Genomic DNA, 22,951 nt, shown 5'->3' with positions numbered 1-22,951 from the left:
ATCTAAATTTAATTAAAATAATACCACAAAAGGGTAAAACACCCTTTTACAAAATGTTTCATTTCAGGTCAAATTAAATATTTGGACATGAAACGATTCCTTCCTTCCCCCGCCCCCCTGAAAATTTTTGAGGGTTTTTGTTGGTTTGGTTTGATTTAGCCATCAAACTGAAAAATCAATTATTTACCCAGCTCTAAATACAAGTCTGTTACTCCCTCAGCTAGAGCCCTCTGGCGCAAGCTGTAGCAGCTCGTGCTTTAAGCTCTGAATGTCCCTGGTTCAATCCCCAGCGTGTTGACCAAGCTGGTGAAGTTAGTTTGTTAGTTAGGCTGTGACAGGCTTCTCCCTTTATGCACCAGGCACAGAGGAGGACCTGTAAAAGACACTTTACCATTGGGTTATACCTACAGAGCAGAGCTGGCTGAAAATTATCCTTATGGGTTTGTTTTTTGACCAAAAGAATGTTTGTTTTAGTTGACGTTTCATTTTTCAATGAAAAATTTCAAAATGAAAATTCAGATTTGTTTTGAAAAGTTTTTCCTTTTTATTTTGGTGGGGAAAACACCACTTTCACTTCTCCCCTCCCCCACCATTGAGGGGTGGAAGGGCGGAATAAAAACTTTAGTGGTTATTTTCCCACTGACACAACTTTTTGATTAGAAACTTTTGCAGAAAAACTACAACAGAACTGCAAAATTCAGAATGAAATGGCAAATTTTCATTTCATTTGAGTTGTTTTGCAGCATATAATTTACCCTTTTTGACCAGCTCTGCAGCCATTTCTGTGGGTCCTCTCAAAAGCATTAATTTTGAGTGTTTCTCTTGTCATGTAGTGCCGCCTGCTGGTGGCAGCTCTCAGTCTTTCCTTAGTACTGCTTCGGAAGTTCTGCAGTTAGTATGGACTGGTAATAGCTGACTAAAGAGTGTTCAGCTTGTGAAGTATCTGAATCTCGCAGGCTGAGTGTGCCGATTCTGCCTAGTGACACTAAATTGGTGCATGGCTGGATTTTCTTCAGAGGCTGACCCTCATCCCTCCATATGTGTTAGCTCTGGTCTGAGTATCTCAAATGCTGAGGAGATGGAAGCTTTCCATAGAGGAATAAATTGCTTGTCCCATGGGAGTTGATAGAGCTCACTGATGGTAGCATCTACTCAATTATTTAAAGTGTATTCAATTTGTTAAAGTCTCCGGGGGCTGAAGATCTAGAGGTTGGTTTCTTAACTCGTGTAAGTGCTTTGCAGAGTAGCTCTGATGACTATTGTACCATCTTGACTGTAACCTTGAGGACAGAACTCTGTCATTTGGGGTGAAAGCTGAGCTGAGTAAATTAAAATCTGACTGCTGTGCTATTCCAGGCTAATCACATTCTATGTAAAGCTGCAAAGCAAGACAATTAACTGTCTTGCATTCTGTGTTTCGGAGGCTTTGATTTTCAATCAGGCATGCCACCCCTTCACGTGAGCAAGTGACTTGCTTTACCCTGACTGGAAAAGACACCATTTTGCCTTGCTGCCATGGAGATCTTATCTTGCAGGCTACTTTTTGACAGGCTTCCATGTGAAATCTTGAGGAAGCTGTTGAATAGGGTTTCCCTGTTAATCATGTACTTGGCAAGGATTTCTGCTGGTCTTGTAAAATAAAGAGTACTTTTAAATAACTAAATAAATGATTTTTCAGGGAGACTTAGTGCTGGCAAAAGGTGCTGCATTCACATCCGTAGAGACTGTTTATCCACAGAACAAGTGCAGCAAGAAGGGGAGTGCATTTCCCCCCCAGACATTGCCCTATCTATGTGCCTCAAACGTAACATGGCATGACTACCTTTGGAATGAGAAGATTGCTAATTTCCTGTGGTCCTCCCCCCAAAAAATTGCCAATGAGTGTGACAGAGTCGGTTTTTGTGATGTGAACACCTGCATTGGGACCTGGACTGAGACCTCTAAAGGTCACCATGTGTTACTGGTTTCTATTACAGAGAACAGAGATGTGTGTGAAAAATGTTGATCCGCTTTCTTAGTTTGGGTTTTTTTTATTATTATCTCTTTCAGTTATCTTCTGAAATCAGGAAATTCATTAGATTTCTGACTTCTGCTGTAAATGGCCATAGAATGCCTAAGGGTTAAGCTGTGATCTAGTCCTGAATTCACTTCCAAGTTGTGTGTGCTTAAAAAAATGTATGGGGATGTTGCGTATCTGAATCCATCGCAACTAGCCTTATGAGTTTTGTTCGCTGCTCTCTGTCTCCAAATCACCCCTTCAGAGTGGGCACATGCCAGCCGTTCGGGTGTGGGACGTGGCTGAACGGGCCCAGGTGGCTGAGCTCCAAGAACATAAGTATGGCGTGGCCTGTGTGGCATTCTCCCCCAGCTCCAAATACATTGTCTCTGTGGGGTACCAGCATGACATGATTGTCAACGTGTGGTCATGGAAGGTAAGTGTGCAAGAAGATCAGCTTACTGGTAGGAAAAGCCACGTTGTGCAAGGCCAGAGATGGTCTGGGAATAAATCTGGTTATAGCTCTTTCTTTCCCTGCTTCTTTTGACATTCATAAAATCAGACAAGTTAGAAATGGATGGAGATTGGGTCATCTAGAACATCCTCAAGGAGCTAGTGCTAGATTGTTCCCACCAATATGTGACATCTTCCTGGCCAGTCAGAAGGCTATTAGGCTTTGTCATACTCTTTGTGTTTTTTCCAGAGGACTGTTGGAAACTGATTCAAACTAAGATTGTGGAGGGGGGAATGGGAACTCTCACAAACCAGGAATCTGTTTTACTTTGGTTGTGGGATCCATGTTACAGACCCTGGAGAACAATTTGCTTTTATTCTGTGAGATGGAAACATTATAAACTGAGGCAAGGGGGGACTAGATACTCACCTAAAAAGTACCGTGAGTGTATGGAGATGATCAATTATGACTGTTACAGTGGCCTTAATAGTACTTGAGGGGCAGTGTTATGTTGGAATAAAGGTCCTGCCTTATCTTCTGTAAAGCACTGTGTGAATTTACAGCATTATGTAAGTATCTGATGATGACAATGATAAACATGTATCTGCTAGGGGGACCTCCATGTTAGTAAAAGAACTGGACAATCACATTCTCACAAGTTTGAGTCAGCTCCCTCTACCTCTGCAGGTAACCAGTCCTCTCTGGGAGCCATCTTAAATTTTTTTTTATACCCATATCTGTTAATCTCATGTTATGCAGCTGTAGGTCAATGTTCCCTTGAAATATTGTTAACCACTTCATCACCTTTCTCATTCTATGGTTCAGATTCTGTCTTTTCATGATCATCTTCTATATCAGCTAGTGTTTCTGTCCTGCATCTATTTCTTCTAGACAAGTAACTTAACATTAAAACATTGGCGTCCTTGTGGTCACTGAAAATCCAGTGTTCAGTCTTCAAGTTCTTCTCAATGAGGCACACAAAAATAATGATTTGAAGATGGATGTAATGTAGAGAGAGGCTGGGATTTAATGCTGTACCTTGACAATCAAGATTTTTATGGTCTCTGCTTTCCAACTATTATTTATGTTACAGTAGTGCCTAGAGATTTCCCCACTGACAGCAGGGTCCCATTGTGCCAGATGCTGTACAAAAAACAATTAGAGTCAGTGCCTGCAACAAAGAGCTTACAGTCTAAATGGACAAGACAGACAGGGCAGGAGAAGGGACGTATTGTTATCCCCATTTTACAGATGGAGAACTGAGGCACTGAGAGATTTTTTTTCATAGATTCATAGTTTAAGGCCTGAAGGGACCACTAGATCATCTAGTCTGACCTGTCTGTCATAGGCCATTAAATTTCCACCATTACCTTTTGTATTGAGTCCAATTACTTGTTTGACTAAAGCCTAACTTGTGTTTGACTAAAGCACATCTTCCAGAGCCCTTGCCCAAAGTTATAGGGGAAATCAGTGGCAGAATCAGGAACTGATCCCAGATCTCCCAAGTCCTAGTGCAGTGCCTTAACCATAAGACCACCCATTCCTCAGGCATAGGGTCATAGGAATGGCTGCTGTGATATCCCCGTCTTGCAGTCTGGGAGACTGACCAAGATGTTAGGTCAAGCTGAAGCAACCAAGTGCCGTCTGAAGTGCTCCCTAGTTTCCAGATGGGGAAAGGCCACAGCAGCCACCCTGATGGTGAGGACAGGGAGGGCTCCGGCAGCATTTCCTGTTTGGGGGGGAAGCTCAGCAAGAGGCCCTGGAGTCTGGGCCCAAGAATGCTGGTTTGCTCCTGGTAGCACAGTCTAGCCTTCTCCACGCCCCTGCCCCTCTGACAGTGCTCTGCTGCTGACCTCCAACAAGCCCTCTGCAATGAGACCGCTTCTGAGCCGAATGAGATGACTTCTGAGCTGAGGGCGGGCTAGTTTGGAGGGCTGCTAGTGGAAGGAAGGGGGAAGTTGGGCTCATGATTTTCTGAGGGAGGAATGAGAAATTGAAATGTTGATCAGAGTGAGTGTCTGGCTGACCACTGAGTACTGCAGGAAATAGATCAAGAATTTAAACCCACAAGGGAGAGGAGAGAGAGGCAAGATCTTTGAATCCCCCCTCTGCCGCTAATCCCTGGAAATAATATTCCTGCACCAGGCTCGTGGAGAGGGAACCCCTGTAATCTAACCATTATACTCAGAAAATAACCCCTTCCTTCCTCCTCTTCCCCCAGTTATTTGATGCGCACGAAGGGGAGAATCACAGCAGGTGTAGCTGCTCTGTTTCTTTTCCCTCGGGCTGGACAGAAGCAGCATGTTCACCTCTTCTCTTGCCCTATAACTTCTCTTCCACTCCCCAGGTGGAGAGAGTTATGGTATTTCCCTGTGGAAAATACCTACTGCCCATCTCGAGCACTGCGCCCCATTGCTGCCCTAGGGCTGGAAGAGCTCCAGCCAGTGTTGGCCTCATGTGCTTTCAGTGTTTAGAAAGAGAAGTATGTTTTTTGTTCCGAGTGCCCTGTGATTATGAAATAGCCAAGGTGCAGATGACCATGTTACTGTAGGCACTAGTGACCCGAGAACCATTATGTGGCTGAGACAATGTAGTGGCAGGACTGAATGTAAAAGTGTGATGTCCAAACTGCCAGAGCACCATAAGTAGTGGAAGGTTTGGCAGATGGTTCATCCTCCCAGCCTGTGTTCAGACAGACTTTGAATCTGTGCCTACCGTGCATAACACCTGTAGCTGAAATGAGCCTTCTTATAAGCAGGCTATTGAGCAAGACACCTGAGCTATTGAAACAATTGTCTTTCCAGAAAAACATTGTGGTGGCGGCCAACAAGGTGTCCAGCAAAGTGACTGCGGTGTCATTTTCAGAGGACTGCAGTTACTTCGTCACAGCTGGCAACCGCCACATCAAGTTCTGGTACCTGGATGACAGCAAAACCTCCAAGGTGAGAGCTGGGGACAGGAGATGTATAAAGAAGAAGCAGTGAGTGGGGGCCTTTGTGGCTTTTATAATGGCATAAGTTAGTTCCACAGTCTGTGGGAAACAGGAGCTTCTGGTTCAGAATTGATCTTTGATTTCCTGTGTGATGCGGCTTTAGTCTTTGATGAAGTGAGCTGCAGCTCACGAAAGCTTATGCTCAAATAAATTGATTAGTCTCTAAGGTGCCACAAGTCCTCCTTTTCTTTTTAGTCTTTGACTGACTCTCAAGACATAACCTCCAGTGTGCCATTATCCAGTGCCTGTTGTGTCTGGCACCCAAACCCAGGTTTCCTGTATGCCAGTGCAGGTGGTTCATAGATTCTGTGCATGGCAGCCAAATCAGGTTCTGTTGTACCCGGGCATTGGTGCTTTTCAACAGCACGTCCATTTGTTCGTGGCAATGGTTCTTCATATCTGTGGCTGCCATCTCTGGGCCCCTCACACTGCAGGGACTTGGGTCTTTGATTTGGACATGTGTGACTTGAGATATCGAGGGGCATGTTTCCAAGTGTCATGTAGTGGCTTCTATTGCTGCTGTTGGGAGGCCAAATCCCCATGTGGTACTTTGGCTGTCTATATTGCAAAGGTGCATCCACTCAAGGATAGCCTTTCGCATTTCACACCATGAATCTTCCATTGACACTGATACGTCAGTGCAAGTCACAGATTTGTTTTGATCATCAGGGAACACCAGGCATCACTATCCCCAAGGTTTCTTCCTGTGACTGGCTAACTGGCCTGTGTCAGCCAATGGCAGACACATAAGTAGCTCTGTCTCATTGATTTGCTGTTGTTGATGGTCCTGATACATTTTACAAGCAGTGGAGCTGCAGCAAGTGACCCCATCACAGCCTGTCTCTTCAGATCGCTCATAACTCTCTACTCCAGTGTGGAGTGTTTTCTCTTAACAGGTTATTTCTTTTGGTAGGTGAATGCCACAGTCCCCTTGCTAGGGCGGTCTGGTTTGCTGGGGGAGCTCAGGAACAACTTCTTCACGGATGTGGCATGCGGAAGGGGTAAAAAAGCAGACAGTACTTTCTGCATCACCTCCTCTGGCCTCCTCTGTGAATTCAATGAAAAGAGGCTGCTCGACAAGTGGGTGGAGCTGAGGGTGAGTTCCAGGTCTGCTCCATGTACATCAGTGCCCACTGACATGGGAGGAGGAAGGGGTGGGGACAGCCTGAGGCCACAAGCTGCTGCCAGCAGTGAGAGTTGCTGGCATGTGAGGAGAGCAGGAGACTTCTGCTTCTTTATGATTTTTAATTTTTTCCATTAAAGCATGGCACAAAGCAGTGGTGTGTGGTAGGGAAACCAGAGCCTGGGGGTAGAAATGGAGTCTTTTGCTTAAAGGCCAGTTGGGAAAGGGATTTTACGTAGGAGATCCTCTAATTCCTGAAAAGCTTCTGCCCTCAAGGCTTAACATTGTGATGTGTCCTTGTGGCTGTGGGAAGGCTGGGTGTGGCTTTCTTTGAGAACCCATAAATGTCACTCCTGAGTTGTCTAGGGAGGGGGGATGGGGTAGCAGCAGAGTGTGTGAGGCACTCCATCCCCTCAGGGGTTGCACAAGCTGCCCCTCCAGTGCCCCCTGCCCTCCTAGAAGCAAAAGTCTCTGCCAGAGTCTCAAGTTCAGCTCTCCCCGTCGGGGTAGTGTATTATACTGCTGCAAGACCACCAGCCTGGCCTGTTGGCAAAGATTTGAATATTCAATTAAAGGGAGAAAACCCAAACTGTAAAGCAAGATGGATCCAGGGTATTCACACCAGGGAAAAATCTTTCCATGCTTCCCCAAGTGAAACGTGTCTTTTCTTCTTTCCTTTCTGCTCTAAAATCTGCCTTTTTCACTCCTGCTCAGAACACAGACAGCTTCACAGTAAGTTAGAATGAAGTGTTTGCCTAGACCTCACCCCATTTCTCCATCATTTTCTGTCATTTGTACAAATCTCAGCATCAAGCAGAACAATTCCATTTCTCCCACCTTTGCCCCCTCTGTACCAGGAAGCACGCCCATGCACTTTTATGGGTCTAGTTGCAGCATCCCAGTCATGATGCTGAACATCTCCCCTCAAGAGTACAAGGTAATAAACGTTCAGGGCTAGATCCCCAGCTGGTGTAGATCCACATAGCTCCCCTGAGATCTATCGAGCTGCATGAATAATTTGCTGAGTGGAGCGGACCCTCAGCGCTGTTTCCTGACTGACTGAGCAGATCCTGCAGCAGACCTTGGCTTGATGCTCCTCAGAGAGGAAATCCAGATTTCAGGCTTTTCCTTAAACTGTATGACTTCATTTCACTCCACTTCGCTTCTTTCTGATCTTGAGTGCTTCATGCTCTCTCGTTTACATGGCAGTTTGGAGAGAGAGACCCACTTGTCTTGGTTGATTTTGTGTCCTTCTCAGACTACTGTGGCGAACTGCATCTCTGTGAACCATGACTACATCTTCTGTGGCTGCGCTGATGGCACGGTGCGGATTTTTAACCCTTTGAATCTTCACTTCGTCACTACATTACCGAAGCCGCACTTCTTGGGAATGGATGTTGCCAGCGTCACTGAAGCCAGGTACCATAGGAAGGGTGGTAGGAGACTGGAGAAGCTTGGATGGGCAGAGCAGGTGCAGTAACGATTTGTGATCCTGCCTTTGCTTTGCATCCCAGGGTTCTTCCTCCAGCAAACTTTCCTTTTTACTATAAAGTGGCATTGATAAGAGATACACAGGCTTCCATGGGATGTTTTGCTTTCCACAGCTGTCCTTGGGCACTCAAACCTCCTGCCTGTCCCTCTAGTCTTTCTTCCCTCTGTCTTGTGTGTTCTGTCTTCTCCTGTCCCCATTGCTCCCCTATCTGCCTCCTGCTGTAAAACTGGCTAAAAGGAGTATCACTTTCTGAAGTGCAGATGTTGGCCTTTGAGTGGACCCTTCCTAGGTAAATTGTTTTATGCATGATTATCGCTCTGTCGGTGGAGGCTGAAATTGGAGCGAGCCCTTCACTCTTCCCTGCTTGCAAATGCGTGAGCACAACCAGATCTTCTGTTGCCTTCCTACAGCACTACTCTGAAACAAACATCCTCTGGGATCCAACCTGAGGAAATGGACATTTCCACAGCCCATACACTTTTCTTTTCCAGCTAGATTAGGCATGTCAGTGACTGGCTGTCTAATGAACTGCTCTGACCCGCAGTGGGAGGGGTTCATACTGGACATGTAGATATTGGAATGAATTGTTCCTTTGTCTGTGGTGATGGCGTATGCCTTTAGTTGAAATGTGATTCACTGCTCATATACTTCCCCTTGGTCTGGAAGCATATATGTTCCCGTAATTGGGGATATCAATTAATGACAGCATATTGCTGCTTGGGCCCTGGGGAACCCCCGAGGTGATGGAGTAGCCCCACTTTATTTTGAGGTCATTGTTTGACATGGATTTTTTCCCACCCAGTTTTGCCATTTCCCCTCTGGTCAAGACTGACATGGTCATGTTTGCCCCTGTGGGCTCTCGTTAATCCTACTTCCTGGGGGGTCCAGAGGGGACACATGTCAGTCTGTGGTGTGGTTTTTGACCCAAACATGCATTTCAATGGAAAGCTGCCACGCTGCTCTTGTACTCCCGTGGAATCCTATGTTGTCTCCTCTGCCCCACCATCCTGTAGCAGAGGACAGTGGGTGTTGGACACCAGCTGCTTTCTGCCCAGAACATTCAGCTTCTCCTCTTACAAGTGCTCATTAGAGCATTTTAGGACATTGCAGTAGAAGCAGAGTATATTTGGGCTGGGCAGTTTGATCAAGTGATTAGTCAGAGGCCCTGGACTCCAATCCTGGCTCTGCCAGTGACTCCTGGCCTTGGCTAAATCACTTTAATCAGTCTGTGCCTCACCTTTTCCACTTGTAAAGATAGGATAGTAGGTGCCCACCTTATAAAGGTGTCTGCAACCTCCACACACTTTGCGAACAGTTTTCACGACACCTCTATGAGAGCAGTACGTGTGAGCTCCATTTTACAGATGGGGAGAATGAGGCACAGATAGGAGAAACGACTTGCCCAAGGCCAGATAGCAATTCTGTTGTCGTGCTCAGAATAAAACCCAGATCGCTTAACTCCTTGTCTGCTGCTCTAACCACAGCATGACAATTACTGCATTTAAGAGCAGCTCTCTGGTCTCCTCCTCCTTAAATCTGCACTGGGCTCTGGTTCTTAATGAGATTGATGCTAGGGGAGGTTAATTGTATCCACACCTGGGTTTTAGAGCTGAAACTGAGTGGAACCTTTATTTGAGGTTTTGCAATGTTCACAAAATTTTTCTTTATTTTTAAATAATTTTTCCTAACTTCAGGCCTGGAGAGCTAAGTGAGCCTGTTTTCATGTGACTTCCAGCCCAATTTTGCAGAGCAAAGAGGCTTGTAAAAAATAACCAAACCGCTGGCATCTTGTCTGATGTCAACCATTTGAGGTTCTCTCCTTGTGAGCTAGCACCCTAACCCTGCAATCCCACTCCTTCAGTCCCACAACATGGCCCTGGTATCATAGAAACATGAATACATAGCACTGGAAGGGACTTTCTGGATCCTCAAATCCAGTCTCCTGCTGTCACAAGCAACCCAGTCAAATAATCCTGTTCATAAACTCACCAATCTCCATTTTAAAACTAGCGAGGTTGGTTGCTCCCTCTCCTTCTATGGGAAGGTGGTTTCATAATGTCACTGAAACCAGAAGTTTCCCTGGCTCTATAATCTCAGATGGTTTTGCACAGCAGTGTGATGCACCAGGACTCCTCCATCAGGAATTTTACTCCATTTAATTTCAGCTTTTATTGTTCCCTCCAGCAGCTGGGAGACTAGAATACAAGTAGGAATTCTTGCTGCCTACACTGCTACCTCTAACTCCAGCTGTTTGTGCCTGCGGCCTTTCGCTGCCAGCAACACCCTTCTTTCCCTTCGTTGCTCCCAGGTGTCTGCACTGGGAAGGACTAGGAGTCCAAAGATCTGATGGCTCCCTTGTCTTGTCTACTTCTCAGTATGCTGCAGAGCGAGAGTCTGAATTGAGCTGTGAATGGAATAGCTGGAGAGTGAAGTAAAGGGAATCAAGCCTTGCAGTCAGTCCTACTGGCCTCTCCACTGTAGGAAGTTCAGCCCCCTCTTGGGACTTTTATGTTTTAGTGTGGAAAGAGACTGGCACAAGAGGCAGATTCTCCACCTCACAGATTGTGGTTACCTCCCCAACTACTCACTCTACCACTACACCATTGTATACTCCTTCCTCTGGCTAGCGCCAAACTCTTCCCTCCCAGAGGATTTTAGCTTCAAGTCTTGTGTCCACACTCTCACCCCAGTGCTACAGAAATTAACCCTACTGTTGTCCTGTCTTTGCACAGCCGTCTCTTCTCTGGTATGGTGGATGCCAAGTATCCAGATACAATTGCCTTGACCTTCGACCCTACCAACCAGTGGCTATCGTGTGTTTACAATGACCACAGCCTCTATGTGTGGGATGTCAAGGACCCGAAGAAAGTGGGCAAGGTTTATTCTGCCTTATACCACTCTTCCTGTGTGTGGAGTGTTGAGGTAATGACGGGCTAGGAATGGTGCCCACGTACTGGGGTGAGGGGCAGCGTAAGATGGGGGCTGCCTGTATTTCCCAATAAAAGACTGCGTCCAGCCCGTGTAGTTAGGGGTGTGTTTGTGAAGGGGAGATAGGAAACTTCATGGAGTTACTTACACCATGCAAGAGCACAAGTTTTTCATGACTGGTCAGAAATGGAGGGAAGACCATGTGAAAAGGGAACAGGCAGGGGCTTTTCCTCTGCATTTTTGTATTTCTTATAACTAACCTCTCCTCGTGGATCAAATTTTGAGATAACTCCAGCTGTGTTCCAGTACCAAATGATTGTGGCAACAGTCCAGCGCTGCCCTCTTATGCTCTGTGTTTGGACTCTGTTAAGTGGTGAGGATTTCTGGCTCTCTCCCCTCCCATTGGGCTAGAAAAAAGCAGAGGGTCTTATTCAAGGGACCATCTATGTCCAAGTAACTCCACTCAGCATTAGTTTATTTGGAATGAACATGAAGCTGTGATTTTCCAGCCAGTATGAGAGTGAATTGATTCTAGGTATGCCGAGTTTCTGTTGTCCTCTTCTACCTATTTGATACAGAGGGAGCAGCTATCTGGTCTGGCCTTGTTTTGGAACTTGCTGTTGGTAACTAGACTACCAGGCACAATGATGTCTCACTTACGGTTTGTTTGTTATGTGCCTCTAGGTGTATCCTGAAGTGAAGGACAGCAATCAGTCTTGCCTGCCCCCAAGTTCATTCATCACGTGCTCTTCTGATAACACCATCCGTCTGTGGAATACAGAGAGTTCCAACATCCATGGCACAGCTCTGCACCGGAACATCCTCAGCAATGTAAGACCCCAGACTCTGCAGTGGCCTTTGGTTTCCTTCTCCCTTTTACACATGAGTGTCCACTTTAGGGCCCACAGTTCACATAAGGGGAGATGTGTGTTTGGGAAGTTACTCAGACCTGGGGAAATGTAGGGGCAGAGATAAATAATAGCATTTTGTAAGAGTCTTAGGATTTCATATTCCAGAACAGTTCAATGTTTCACCAACACTGGTCTCTTCCAGAGGGTCTCATCTCAAATGCTTCAGAAGACAGTGTAACTGTTTCTCTCTGTGCTCCTAGCTCCGTAATGCTTCTAATTGTCAGGGTTGATGAAAGGGTGTTGTATGGAAATTGGGCATCTGGATTCAGAACCATTTGACTCTCATTTCCTCACTATGTATAAACAGTGACGTTAAAGGAGAAGAATCTCATGCAGCTCAGTGGTTGGGTCAAGCAATTTGCTTCTGTACCGGTTATGTGACCTAAGAGAGCTGCTACACCACCCAACTCTCCAGCTCCCTTTCTGAGCAATCTGCACACTGTGTAATAGACTCCTACCTATTTTGCAATAGAGATTCCTGATGACTTGGCTCATCTCACATTATCACTAAAGAACACCTGAAGTCGTTTCCACCACACCCCATTCTGGTACTGTCTAGCCATGAGGTGTCTGTCTGTGACACAGAAAATGCAGCTTGTTCCCAGCACCGAGGCTGCTTGTTTTGTCCAACTCCTGTAGAAGGGCCATAATATGACGTTGCTGTGCTGACTCCCCACTCAACTTATCTCTCCCCGTCACTGCTGAGTGGCTTGCTGCTGTGGGCCTCCCTCCCAGATGGGACACATTGCCTATTACTGCCACTGAAAGGAATAGACTGGCCATTGCTCCAGTTTCAGGAGGAGTCTGCCTGCCGCGCTTTGCTTCGATACTTCACTGTCCCCTTCTCTCTTTCCAAGGACCTGATGAAAATCATCTATGTGGATGACAACACTCAGGCCCTGCTGGACACTGATTACAACTCTGGCGGGAGCGCAGACAAGGCTGACATCCAGGCCTTGGACACGAAGGTTGGGATTCGCACACTGTGCGTGAGCCCCAATGGAGAGCACCTGGCCTCGGGCGACAGGATAGGCACTCTCAGGTATCCCTAGGGCTTCTGGAGGAGAGTTAGGATGGGGTGGGGGTGGGGGTGGAGATAGGCATAGGCATAAAGACTAGTTTGTGTCTCTCATTTTTCACTCTGTGGTTCCACTTTCACACTGAAATCCATCTGTGTCCTATTTCAGGATCCATGAGTTGCAGTCCTTAAGGGAAATGCTGAAGGTGGAAGCCCATGACTCGGAGATCCTCTGCCTGGAGTACTCCAAATCTGACACAGGTAAAATAGGGCAGAGCCTTTATTCCCACTGATTATTTGTGCACCCCTTATGATGTACTGACTTGTGTATGTGTTGCTAAATGACTCCATTCTGACCATCATGTGTAACAACGCTCTACTGATCATCTGCTCCGTTAGCTCGCGGAGTAGAGGCCATTCGCATTGCAAAAAAGGTCCTAAGTTTGAAGCAGACTTCCTCATCTTGCTGTTAGGTAGACGCAGGTAGACACAGATCATTACTTCCTCTATCACTGTTGGAAACCCTGAGGACGTTTCCTTGTGCACATCTGTTTACTTGCACTAATCTATGATGATCTTCTGTAGCCTAACTTGAGAGGATGTTTAAAACCGTGACCAAAGGAGCAAATTACTTCTGAGTGAAGGTTTCACCCTCTTGTAAAATCCTTGGTAGGGTTGAAGCTCCTGGCATCAGCTAGTCGGGACAGACTGATCCACGTCTTGGATGCTGGGAGAGAGTACAGCCTGCAGCAGACACTAGATGAGCATTCATCTTCCATCACAGCTGTGAAGTTTGCAGGTAAGAGATCCTGTACTCCCCTCTGTACTGGCGGGAGTGAGATCAGCAGGAATACTGCTCCTCTCCCATAACAGCTGTGAAGTTCGCAGGTAGATATGTTTAACCTTTTAATCACTTGGACAGATCAGGCTACCTTTCCTTCCCCTTCCATAGCTAGAAAGGTCAGAATCACCTTATCCTTTCCCTCCATATTTCTTTGGAGAGTCGCATTCTCTAATGATCTTTTTTTTTTTTTTTTTTAAACCCATCACAAATGCCTACACCCCATTCCTGTTCTCCTGGCTGAGAGAGACTGGGTTGAAGTTCTCTTCAAAATGTAGCAGTACCAGCATTAATTGGCCGAGAATATAGGGCAGGTGGTCACTGTGGGGGGATGGAGTGCCTCATGCCGCTCAGCAGCAGAGCATTGTGCCTTCACAGCTCTCTTAGTTACTGATGGCTGGAGGAGTGGCAGGCAGGGACTGAAAATTGTACTTGAGTCTCTCAGGGGGCAGGGCAGTGCAGTAACCGATGACTACCATTTCAGCCCTGTAGCCAGGTTCGACCCTGGTGCATGTAGGTGCAATTTCACTGACGCTGAAGTTATGTCCATTTTCTATCAGGACTGAATGTGGCCCCTTTAACTAAATTTGGAAAGATTGTCATTTCTGCACACTGAGTGCGAAGCAATTTCTAGGCTCTCCGGTTGGTTTCTAAGGAGGTTATTTTTTGGCAGTGCAGGAAAGTCTGGTCTTTCAAAGGCAGAAGTGGGAGTGGCAATAAGAAAGAACTGTAACATTGGATTGGTCAGTTAGTGCAGCATATGTTCCTGGGCTGTTCTCAGAGCTACCTTTTCTACCCACATCAGCAGGGAGTGCGTAGTGTCCAGAGAATAATGCCACTACAATGATATTGAAGTGTTGAGGGACGCTGCAGAATCAAATATCTACCTGGTTGCGTGATGGGTCTGCTTGCTCACTGAAGCCTATGTGGAATTCATTGTGGGTGCCTTCTGGGCTGGTGGTGGTGGAGACTGTTCCTTCTCTAGGAAAGAGAGGGCTTCTGCTGTTCTGTGTGCCATCCTGCAGGGCTGATTTATAGGAGCAGGGGGCAGGCATAGGCAAGTAGGAATGGGGTAAATAGAACATAATCTCCTCCATTGCTTGTTGGGTTCCTGTTCATTTACTGACCCCTTTCTGTTTTTCTCTCTCTCCCAGCCAACGATGGGAAGGTGCGAATGATCAGCTGTGGAGCGGATAAGAGTGTCTATTTCCGTACTGCACAGAAGGTAACTTAGTTATAGCCATCACATGCTTTTCTATAATCTCTGCACCGAGAAGCTCCTTCAAGGAATGGTGTGCGTGCAGTGTTTGTTGCTATTCCAGTCCCGGCCTCTCCCAATGTGACAGTATAGGAGATTGTTAGATATGCTAGCCACAAGGAAGTGCACAGCTGCTCCAGTCCCAACTTCTCCCAGCAGCAGTCACTGCAGGGAATGGTTAGGGAACCCATTCCTCTTCCCAGCAGAAGTCATCGTAGGGAATGGTGCAAGAGCATTGGCTGTGGGAAGACCTTCATTGCACCTCCAATCACCACCTCTCCCAGCAGGAGTCACTGTAAGGCATGGTTTGCTTATGCAGGCTAGCTGCTTTTGGGGAAGTCATGCCCATTTGAAAGTTTGTTATGACTAGTTAACTACGTGGCTTTCACTAATTTTTAATCCCTGTGCTCAGACGGGCGACGGGGTCCGGTTTACCCGGACACACCACGTCGTTAGGAAGACCACTTTGTATGACATGGATGTGGACCCCAGCTGGAAATATGCTGCTATTGGCTGTCAAGACCGTAACATCAGGTTGGTTCATATGTGGTTGGATTTTGGTGCGCTCCCAGGAGTTGGGCAGTGATAGGTGGTCTGGGTTGCATCACTGCTTAAATGGAAGCTTTGCTCCTAAATATAACCTGCCTCTTAATGAATGGGCCACAGCCATCTGTACTGGAACTAGTTTGCTGCTGCACACCTTAGCATTAAGTGGTTTCCATCATATACTACAGGGTTTACACTTTGGTTCAATAGCTCTCAGCACCCCCACTGTACAAATTGTTCCAGCACCCCTAGCCACAGCTGTCTTACTGCTGGGACAGCTGAGTAGAGTTTGGTTAGTGTCACTCGTAATATATGGCCAATAGCTGTCATTAAGTGCTAGGAGGTTCATTTCCCTCTCTTCTGATTGCTCCATACTCTTCACTGTACCAGTATGAGAATCAAGAAAGAGCGTTAATTCAAACCCAGATCTTGGACTTGGTACTGAATAACGTGATCTTTGGGCCACCATGCTAGTTCCCAGGCTATTTCTTTAATCACTTAAATGGTTATGAGCTTTATGAATTATGGCTGGCATACTTCTGCTCCCCTTAAAGTGGCCGCTTACCCTACATCCTGCCACTCCATTCCGTACAGTGACTGTGCGAGAGGCCTGTCCTGGAGGGAGGGGAGGGAGGCTTGTGAGAAAAAGCAGAGAACTATGCATGGATGTGATGAGTTCTGGCTTGTGTCGCCTTCAGGATTTTCAACATAAGCAGTGGGAAGCAGAAGAAGCTGTACAAGGGCTCCCAAGGTGAAGACGGCACTCTCATTAAAGTAAGATCTCCAGAAATTCAAGCATGACACCCCTCCATCCCTATGAGTTCCCCCTCTCCCCACACACACCTTGTTCTCTCTTTCTTTTCCTGGCTCTTTGGAGCTGAATCTCGTACTCTGGGAAGTGAGGGATGGATCCAGGATATTTTGGTGTATGAACTTTTCCCTCTGAAGTGCAAATGTGGACTATAGATAGCATTTATTCATGAATTTCTTGTTGTTTGATATCTAGTTTATATTAAAAACTGCCTATCCTAGGCTCTGGGGACCCAAGACATTCATTTACAAATTCATTTGTATCCAAGACAAATACTCAGGCAGCAGCTGCTCCTCATCCCACGTGCATAAAACAATTAGCTAATGGTGAAATCCAATTCAAAGATCCCTCCCAGCACCTACCCGCAAATACTAGCCCTTATCACGCCCCATCCACAGTCTGGGTAAACACACATGGGCTAATTCAGTCCAAAGTGAGGATAAATGAATACGTGTTTGTTTAATTTCTCTCATTGTATTTCAAGTGATACACTGGGCCAAATTCTCTGCTGGTTTAAATTAGCCATGCTCCATTGAATTCAATGCACTTGCACCAATATACAACAGAAGAGAATTTGGCGTATGTGGTGCTTACAAGAACCAAAGGCATTTGCTCCTGTTGGCTCTGGAGGCACTTGCCGGCAGTGTCATACTACATACAAGGCAGTCTTTGGACTCCTGCCTTGGCTCTGTTTTCCCTTGTAGTCCTTGGCCATTGCTGGGACGTCTGGATGTGATTGCTTTTTCCCCGAGCTCCATTTGGAAAGAGCTCATTCTAGCCCGTGTATTTATTTGCTTTACGATTACATGCTGCAGCTGCTGGCATTCAATGTTTATGAGAAATTTGTGAAACCAAGGAAATGAGAGGGTGCCGCCAAGGAAGAGATCTTCAGACAAATGAGAGGCTTAGGGATAGATTAAACCCAGCCACTCTCATGCTGAAACACCCTGCTGTCCTGAGGGACTTGGAACGCCGCTAGAGCCCAGTGCTGTGTAGGCAGGTTCTGTGCATGCTGGAGTGTGCACCTCTGCCCAGTACACCTCTACCCTGGGATCCCATGCCCACTTGTTTCCTAGCCCTGCGCCTCTCCTGACAAACGCGATGCCTGCATATTCACCTTTTTCTGCTTTTGTTCAGACAGGTAATTACACTTGATCTGCAATTGCTATAGTTCCCCCATCCCTACTACACTTACAAACCAAGGCACTGAAAATGAAAAATGGCTGCTCTATCTTATTAGGTGCTCAATTCTTTGCAGCCCCAAACAATGAAATATTACTGATGTTGGGTTTTGTTGTTTTTTTTAAATATTTGCTTCGGCTGACCTCGAGAGAGTGCTGTACTACTGAGCACTAATAAAGTATAGCAGCATAAGGATTTTTCCGTCTTTCAGCCCGTTTTTTACTTTTTAGAAGGTAACTGTGTAACTGGGCAATCATGCTTGTCTCTGGTATTTAAACTTGTTTGGAGTCTGAGATCATATATAGAATTAGAATTTTAAAAGAGAACCCTGTGAAAAACATTGACCAAACCAGAATAACCAAAATTGTTACCGGTAGTTTAAAACAAACAACACCACACCCTCCCCCAAACTGAGACTTGTGTATTCTTGCTTCTCAAAAGTTTGTCAAAGCATGCATGTAGTAACAGCTCCAGAACCGAGCATGCAGGGAGGGTAACATAGCAAATGTAAAAGTCCAGCAGTTGACATGTTGACAAGTCACCTGAGTTTTTTTTTATTGCATTGCTTTTTATCAGGCAATATGGAATTGTGTAAACTGGAGGTTTGATGATGATATTAGCTAGGACAAGTTCCCAACAGCACGAAACTTATGGCTAGTTTCCATGTTGAAGGCTTGGATCTTGGGTGTTGGAGAGATTTGGTATTTTATGTAACTTTCCCAACTATAATTTCTGGGCCTGGGATAGGGTTAAACCTTAAAGGAACCAGGATCAGCCAAAAATAGTGGACCCCAAATCAGTAATTAAAGGGGGTTAGTGGTGGGGGCCTTCAGAGACCATCAACTTTAGTCTCAGATTGGGTTTGGGGTGCTGTGGGGGATTTTGGCATTTGGGAAGGAGGCTAGATGTAATTCTTGCGATAGTTTTGACAAGTGGGTTGGGTTGGGGGCCTTGTCATAAGGTTGCTGGATGGTTTGGCAGCTGAGTAGGGGCATGGGTGAGAGTAATGTTATCTATAATTACTATAATGTTGGTGTATAACTGGTTAAAAGACTGCTCAAAGAGTGGTTATCAATGGTTTGTTGTCAAAGTGAGAGGATGTATTTAGTGGGGTCCCATGGGGATCTGTCCTGGGTCTGATATTGAATATTTTCATTGATGACTTGGATAATGGAGTGCAGACTATACTTACAAAATTGCAGTTGACCCCAAGCTGGGAGGGATTGCAAGCACTTTGGAGACCAGGATTAGAATTCAAAATTGTGACAAATTGGAGAATTGGTCTGAAATCAATGAGATGAAATTCAGTAAAAACAGGTGCAAATTACTATCGATAGGGGAAAAAAATCAAATGCGCATTACAAAATGGGGAATAAGTGGCTTGGTGGTAGTACTGCTGAAAAGCATCTGGGCATTATAGTGGATCACGTATTGAATATGAGTCAACAATGTGATACAGTTGTGAAAAAGGCAAATATTCTGGGGTGTATTATGTGAGATGTGGGAGGTATTCGTCCTGCTGTATTTGGCATTGGTGAAGCCTCACCTGGAGTACAGTGACTACTTCTGGATGCCACGCTTTCAGAAAGATGTGGACAGATTGGAGAGAGTCCAGGGAAGAGCAACAAAAAGGTTACAAAGTTTAGAAAACCCGACCTATGAGAGAATGTTTAAAAAACCTGGGCATGTTTAGTCTAGAGAAAAGAAGACTGAGGGAAGACTTGATAAGTCTTCAAATATGTGAAGTGCTGTTAATTAGAGCATGGTGACCAATTGTTCTCCATGTCCACTGAAGGTAGGTGAAGAACTAATGGGCTTAATCTGTGGCAGGGAAGATTTAGGTTAGGTATTAAGAAAAACTTTTACTCTATGAATAGTTAAGCGCTGGAATAGGCTTCTAAGTGAGGTTGTGGAATCCCTGTCATTGGAGGTTTTAAAGAACTTGTGAGCCAGCATCTGTCAGGGATGGTCTAGTTTTACTTGGCCTTCCTCAACTCAGGGAACTAGATGAAAACCATTTCAAGCCAGAGGTGTGGCAACACCTCCAGCACCCCTAGTTTCAGCACCTATGCTGGTGCCCTTTTGGAGTACAGGGCTTCGGGTGACTTTAAACCTTTCTTTCTGCGGTGCGTGTGCCCCTCTTTCTGGCATTCTGGGCATTTCTTGTGCATATGTCTAAGGTACTTTCTCACCAGCCCGTTCTGCCTCCTGTACTCCTCAACCAGGTGCAGACTGATCCCTCGGGTCTCTACATTGCAACTAGCTGTTCTGACAAGAACCTCTCCATCTTTGATTTCTACTCCGGAGAGTGTGTGGCCACAATGTATGGGCACTCAGGTGAGTTGCAGAAGCTTCAGCCAATGCGTTTTCAGCTGCAGGTTATACTGTGGCGTATAGTGCTGGTCAACATTTTTCTGAATTTTGAATGAAACTTCTAATTGATGATTCAATTTTCAATTAAAAAACAAACAAAAAAATCAACCTTGGAAATGTTTGGGTTTCTTTGACCAGGAGTAGAGCTGGCTGAAATTTTGACGATCAAAAATATTTATTGAAATTCCAACTTTTTTTTTTAATTTTGAAAATCTCATAAAAATTCTGCAAAACGTTTTACTGTTTATCAGCCACGTCAAACGGACTATAAACCAGCCACTCCTTTTCCAGGGAATCCTAATCCTCTGTACAATACATCTCAACAGTACCCTGAAGGATCACTTTCCAAGGTGGGCTGATTGCTGATTCTTCATGGTCATTCAGTCGTGGGCTGTCACACACTATTATGCATCAATAAATCTTAATTCTGACCTAGAGGGACCACCTAGATGTGATAGGGGAATTTGGGTATCTCTGCTCCATGCAAACATGTTGGATCTGATCAATATTTGAGTACAGAGCTGAGCCCAGCAAATCCATTTTGCCAATGATCTGTGCTGCACAGTGGCATATTTCAAGAGGCGTTGTTCTTGTGTTCTGTTTTACACAGAGATTGTAACTGGGATGAAGTTCAGTAATGACTGCAAACACCTGATCTCTGTCTCTGGCGACAGGTAAGCACAGGGTTTGCTGTTGTGATATTAACTCCCTCTCCTCCTTTAGTAGAATGTCAGCCTGTGGTTTTGTGCCATTTCATGCAGGAGTTAAACCGCCTCTGCAAAGAAGGTGGAGCACACACATTCAGGGCATCGCAATGTTGTGATGGGTGTGTTGTGATGTCCAAAACAATCTCTGTGCTTCATGGATCCCACACAGGTGTTACACATCCCAGGAAATCTTAGTGGGCAGAGCTGTGGAGAAGATTGGAGCTGAGTAGCAGGCGGAGCAAGATTATGCAGAGCTTTGTGTCCCTAAACTCTGTGATATTGCCCATGAGTTACCTCTAGGTTTGACCTGCCCTAATGGGATACTTCATGAACAGGCTGGGTCTGCTTTCTCAGTTGTAATTCATGCTTTTGATGTCACATCCCGGAATTATAACTATTGTTGTTTTTGTGTCTGAGAGAGAGAGAGCTGCCCTGTGAAGGAATGCAGCTGGCCAGCCCAAGGGTGCCTTAGCTCAGTGGTCTCCAAATTTTTTGGATCGTGCACCCCCAGGGCCAGCTCTAGGGAAGCAAAAAAAACCAACAAAAAACAGAGCTGCCATGCCGCCGAAGATGGAGCGGGGGGAGCCGGGCTGCCGCCGGCGTGCCACCGAAAAATCAAAAGTCCGGGAGCGCTGCTGTCGCCGTGCCGGCGGTGCTCCTCCTGCCGCGCACCCCCAGGGATGGTCTTGTGCACCCCCTGGGGTGCGCGCACCCCACTTTGGAGACCACTGCCTTAGCTTCTGGCTGCAGCATCTCATAACTTTGACTCTGCTGTTTAAAAAACTAGCTGGGGAGTTTCCATTGTTCAGGAGAAGTCTGTGTAAATGTGCACGGTTTCAATAACTCAGAACAATGCTCCTGAATCTAGTCACCACTAGGGCTGGCCACAAAACTTCTCCATTTTGCAAAACATTTTGAGGTTTTGAAATTTTTCATTCCCCTATGGAACCAAAATGAAATATTGTGATTTTTTTCCATGAAAAAATTTCACGGGGGGGGGAGAGGGGGCGGGAAGAGAGAGAGAGAGAGAGAGAAATGCCCACCCCAACTCCAGAATAGAGCACTTCCCTGGGAGATGCAGGTTCAAGTCCCCGATCCAAATCTGGTAGAGCAAGGACTTGAACCTGGGGCTCCCACATCTCAGGTGAGATCCCCAACTACCAGAAATTCCATTGAGGACCTGAGAAACTTTCCTAATGAAACTTTTGTTGAAATCAATATGTTTCGATGGGGAAAAGTTTTGTCAACATTTTTTTCAACCAGTTCTAGTCACCAGTACATAGAAGTACCAAGATTTTTTTATAGGATTGTGTTACCCTAATGGCATCTACATGAGGCTACACTCTAGGAAATTTGGAAACTTCAGGTTGTGTAGAATGGGCTCCCCACTTACTTAGCAATGTTTCTTGCATCTTTCTTGCTTGTTACACCTATGCTCCGTAGACGGTACAGGCATCAGTTCATTATCAGGTGAACCTTAATGTGTGTTTGGATCCTGTGTAAACTTTGGGAAAGCTTGACTCTAGATCCAAACTTCATAGGCTGGGCTCCCCTCTACAAAGTTTATACTAGATCATAACCTTTGCAACTAGGTGTGACATATAAGTGCTGTCACTTTAAAAATGTGACCAACTTGTGCCTCCAGAAAAATCATGGGGCACCAGTGCTTGCAGTGGTGGTTGCAAGCGCCTCTGATTTGAGATAAGAAGAACAGGATTTTTTTAAAACAGTCATAGTTGGACAGTTCAAAGCGAACTTCTTTGTAGCCTGGAAGGAGGCTACAACCACCCCCTTGGAATACCAGCTTGCTGGCATTTGATGGGATCTAGGAACCCTACTAAATCCCGCTTAGGGCCAAAAGGAGTGTAGCCCTTTGTTAATGACAGTACCATTTCTTCCCTGTTTCTACCTCTGTATAATTAGACCCAGCGGATTAGTGGGGGGGCGGGGGAGAGGGGAGGATCATTCAGCACTGAGAAGAGGTTGAACATCGGTGAAATGCAGGTAATTTTACTCCCTGCTAATTGGACATGCTGTGAGGATACGATGCTCCCCAGCCTGAGAAGCCCCATAGTTTTTGTGTCTTTAAAGGGTTTTTTAGCACTTACGGCCGTAACGTCTAGGTGCTATATACAAAAGTTAACAAATATACAAAATCTTACCTACATCCCCAGAAGAGGAGCTTCAGAGCATCTTTTGTCAACAGAAAAGTCCCTGCAGCTTGAGAGCCTTCATGTGGTCTGGCCAGGGGTGGGAGAAGAGCTTCCTTACATGTCTGTCTCCAAAGTACGATGCACTCTAGTTGTGCCCACTGGGCTC

General features: G+C 45.8%; 1 protein-coding gene across 1 annotated transcript in view; it reads left to right on the top strand.

Moving 5' to 3' along the window:
* The window catches only part of MAPKBP1 (mitogen-activated protein kinase binding protein 1), a 116,241-nt gene that overhangs the window by 71,041 nt on the left and 22,249 nt on the right, over positions 1 to 22,951 (top strand). The window contains exons 5-19 of the mRNA XM_077820265.1: positions 2,262 to 2,432; positions 5,255 to 5,392; positions 6,356 to 6,538; positions 7,280 to 7,297; positions 7,824 to 7,984; positions 10,790 to 10,979; positions 11,670 to 11,816; positions 12,754 to 12,938; positions 13,084 to 13,175; positions 13,588 to 13,713; positions 14,910 to 14,980; positions 15,426 to 15,547; positions 16,258 to 16,333; positions 19,778 to 19,889; positions 20,536 to 20,599. Coding sequence (XP_077676391.1) covers positions 2,262 to 2,432; positions 5,255 to 5,392; positions 6,356 to 6,538; positions 7,280 to 7,297; positions 7,824 to 7,984; positions 10,790 to 10,979; positions 11,670 to 11,816; positions 12,754 to 12,938; positions 13,084 to 13,175; positions 13,588 to 13,713; positions 14,910 to 14,980; positions 15,426 to 15,547; positions 16,258 to 16,333; positions 19,778 to 19,889; positions 20,536 to 20,599 — 1,856 coding nt within the window. The remainder of the gene's footprint in view (positions 1 to 2,261; positions 2,433 to 5,254; positions 5,393 to 6,355; positions 6,539 to 7,279; positions 7,298 to 7,823; positions 7,985 to 10,789; positions 10,980 to 11,669; positions 11,817 to 12,753; positions 12,939 to 13,083; positions 13,176 to 13,587; positions 13,714 to 14,909; positions 14,981 to 15,425; positions 15,548 to 16,257; positions 16,334 to 19,777; positions 19,890 to 20,535; positions 20,600 to 22,951) is intronic.

The sequence above is a fragment of the Eretmochelys imbricata genome, chromosome 6 (assembly GCF_965152235.1).
Source record: "Eretmochelys imbricata isolate rEreImb1 chromosome 6, rEreImb1.hap1, whole genome shotgun sequence".
Classification (NCBI taxonomy): domain Eukaryota; kingdom Metazoa; phylum Chordata; order Testudines; family Cheloniidae; genus Eretmochelys; species Eretmochelys imbricata.
Note: the sequence above shows the minus strand (reverse complement) of the source record. Positions and strands in the feature narration are given on the sequence as shown.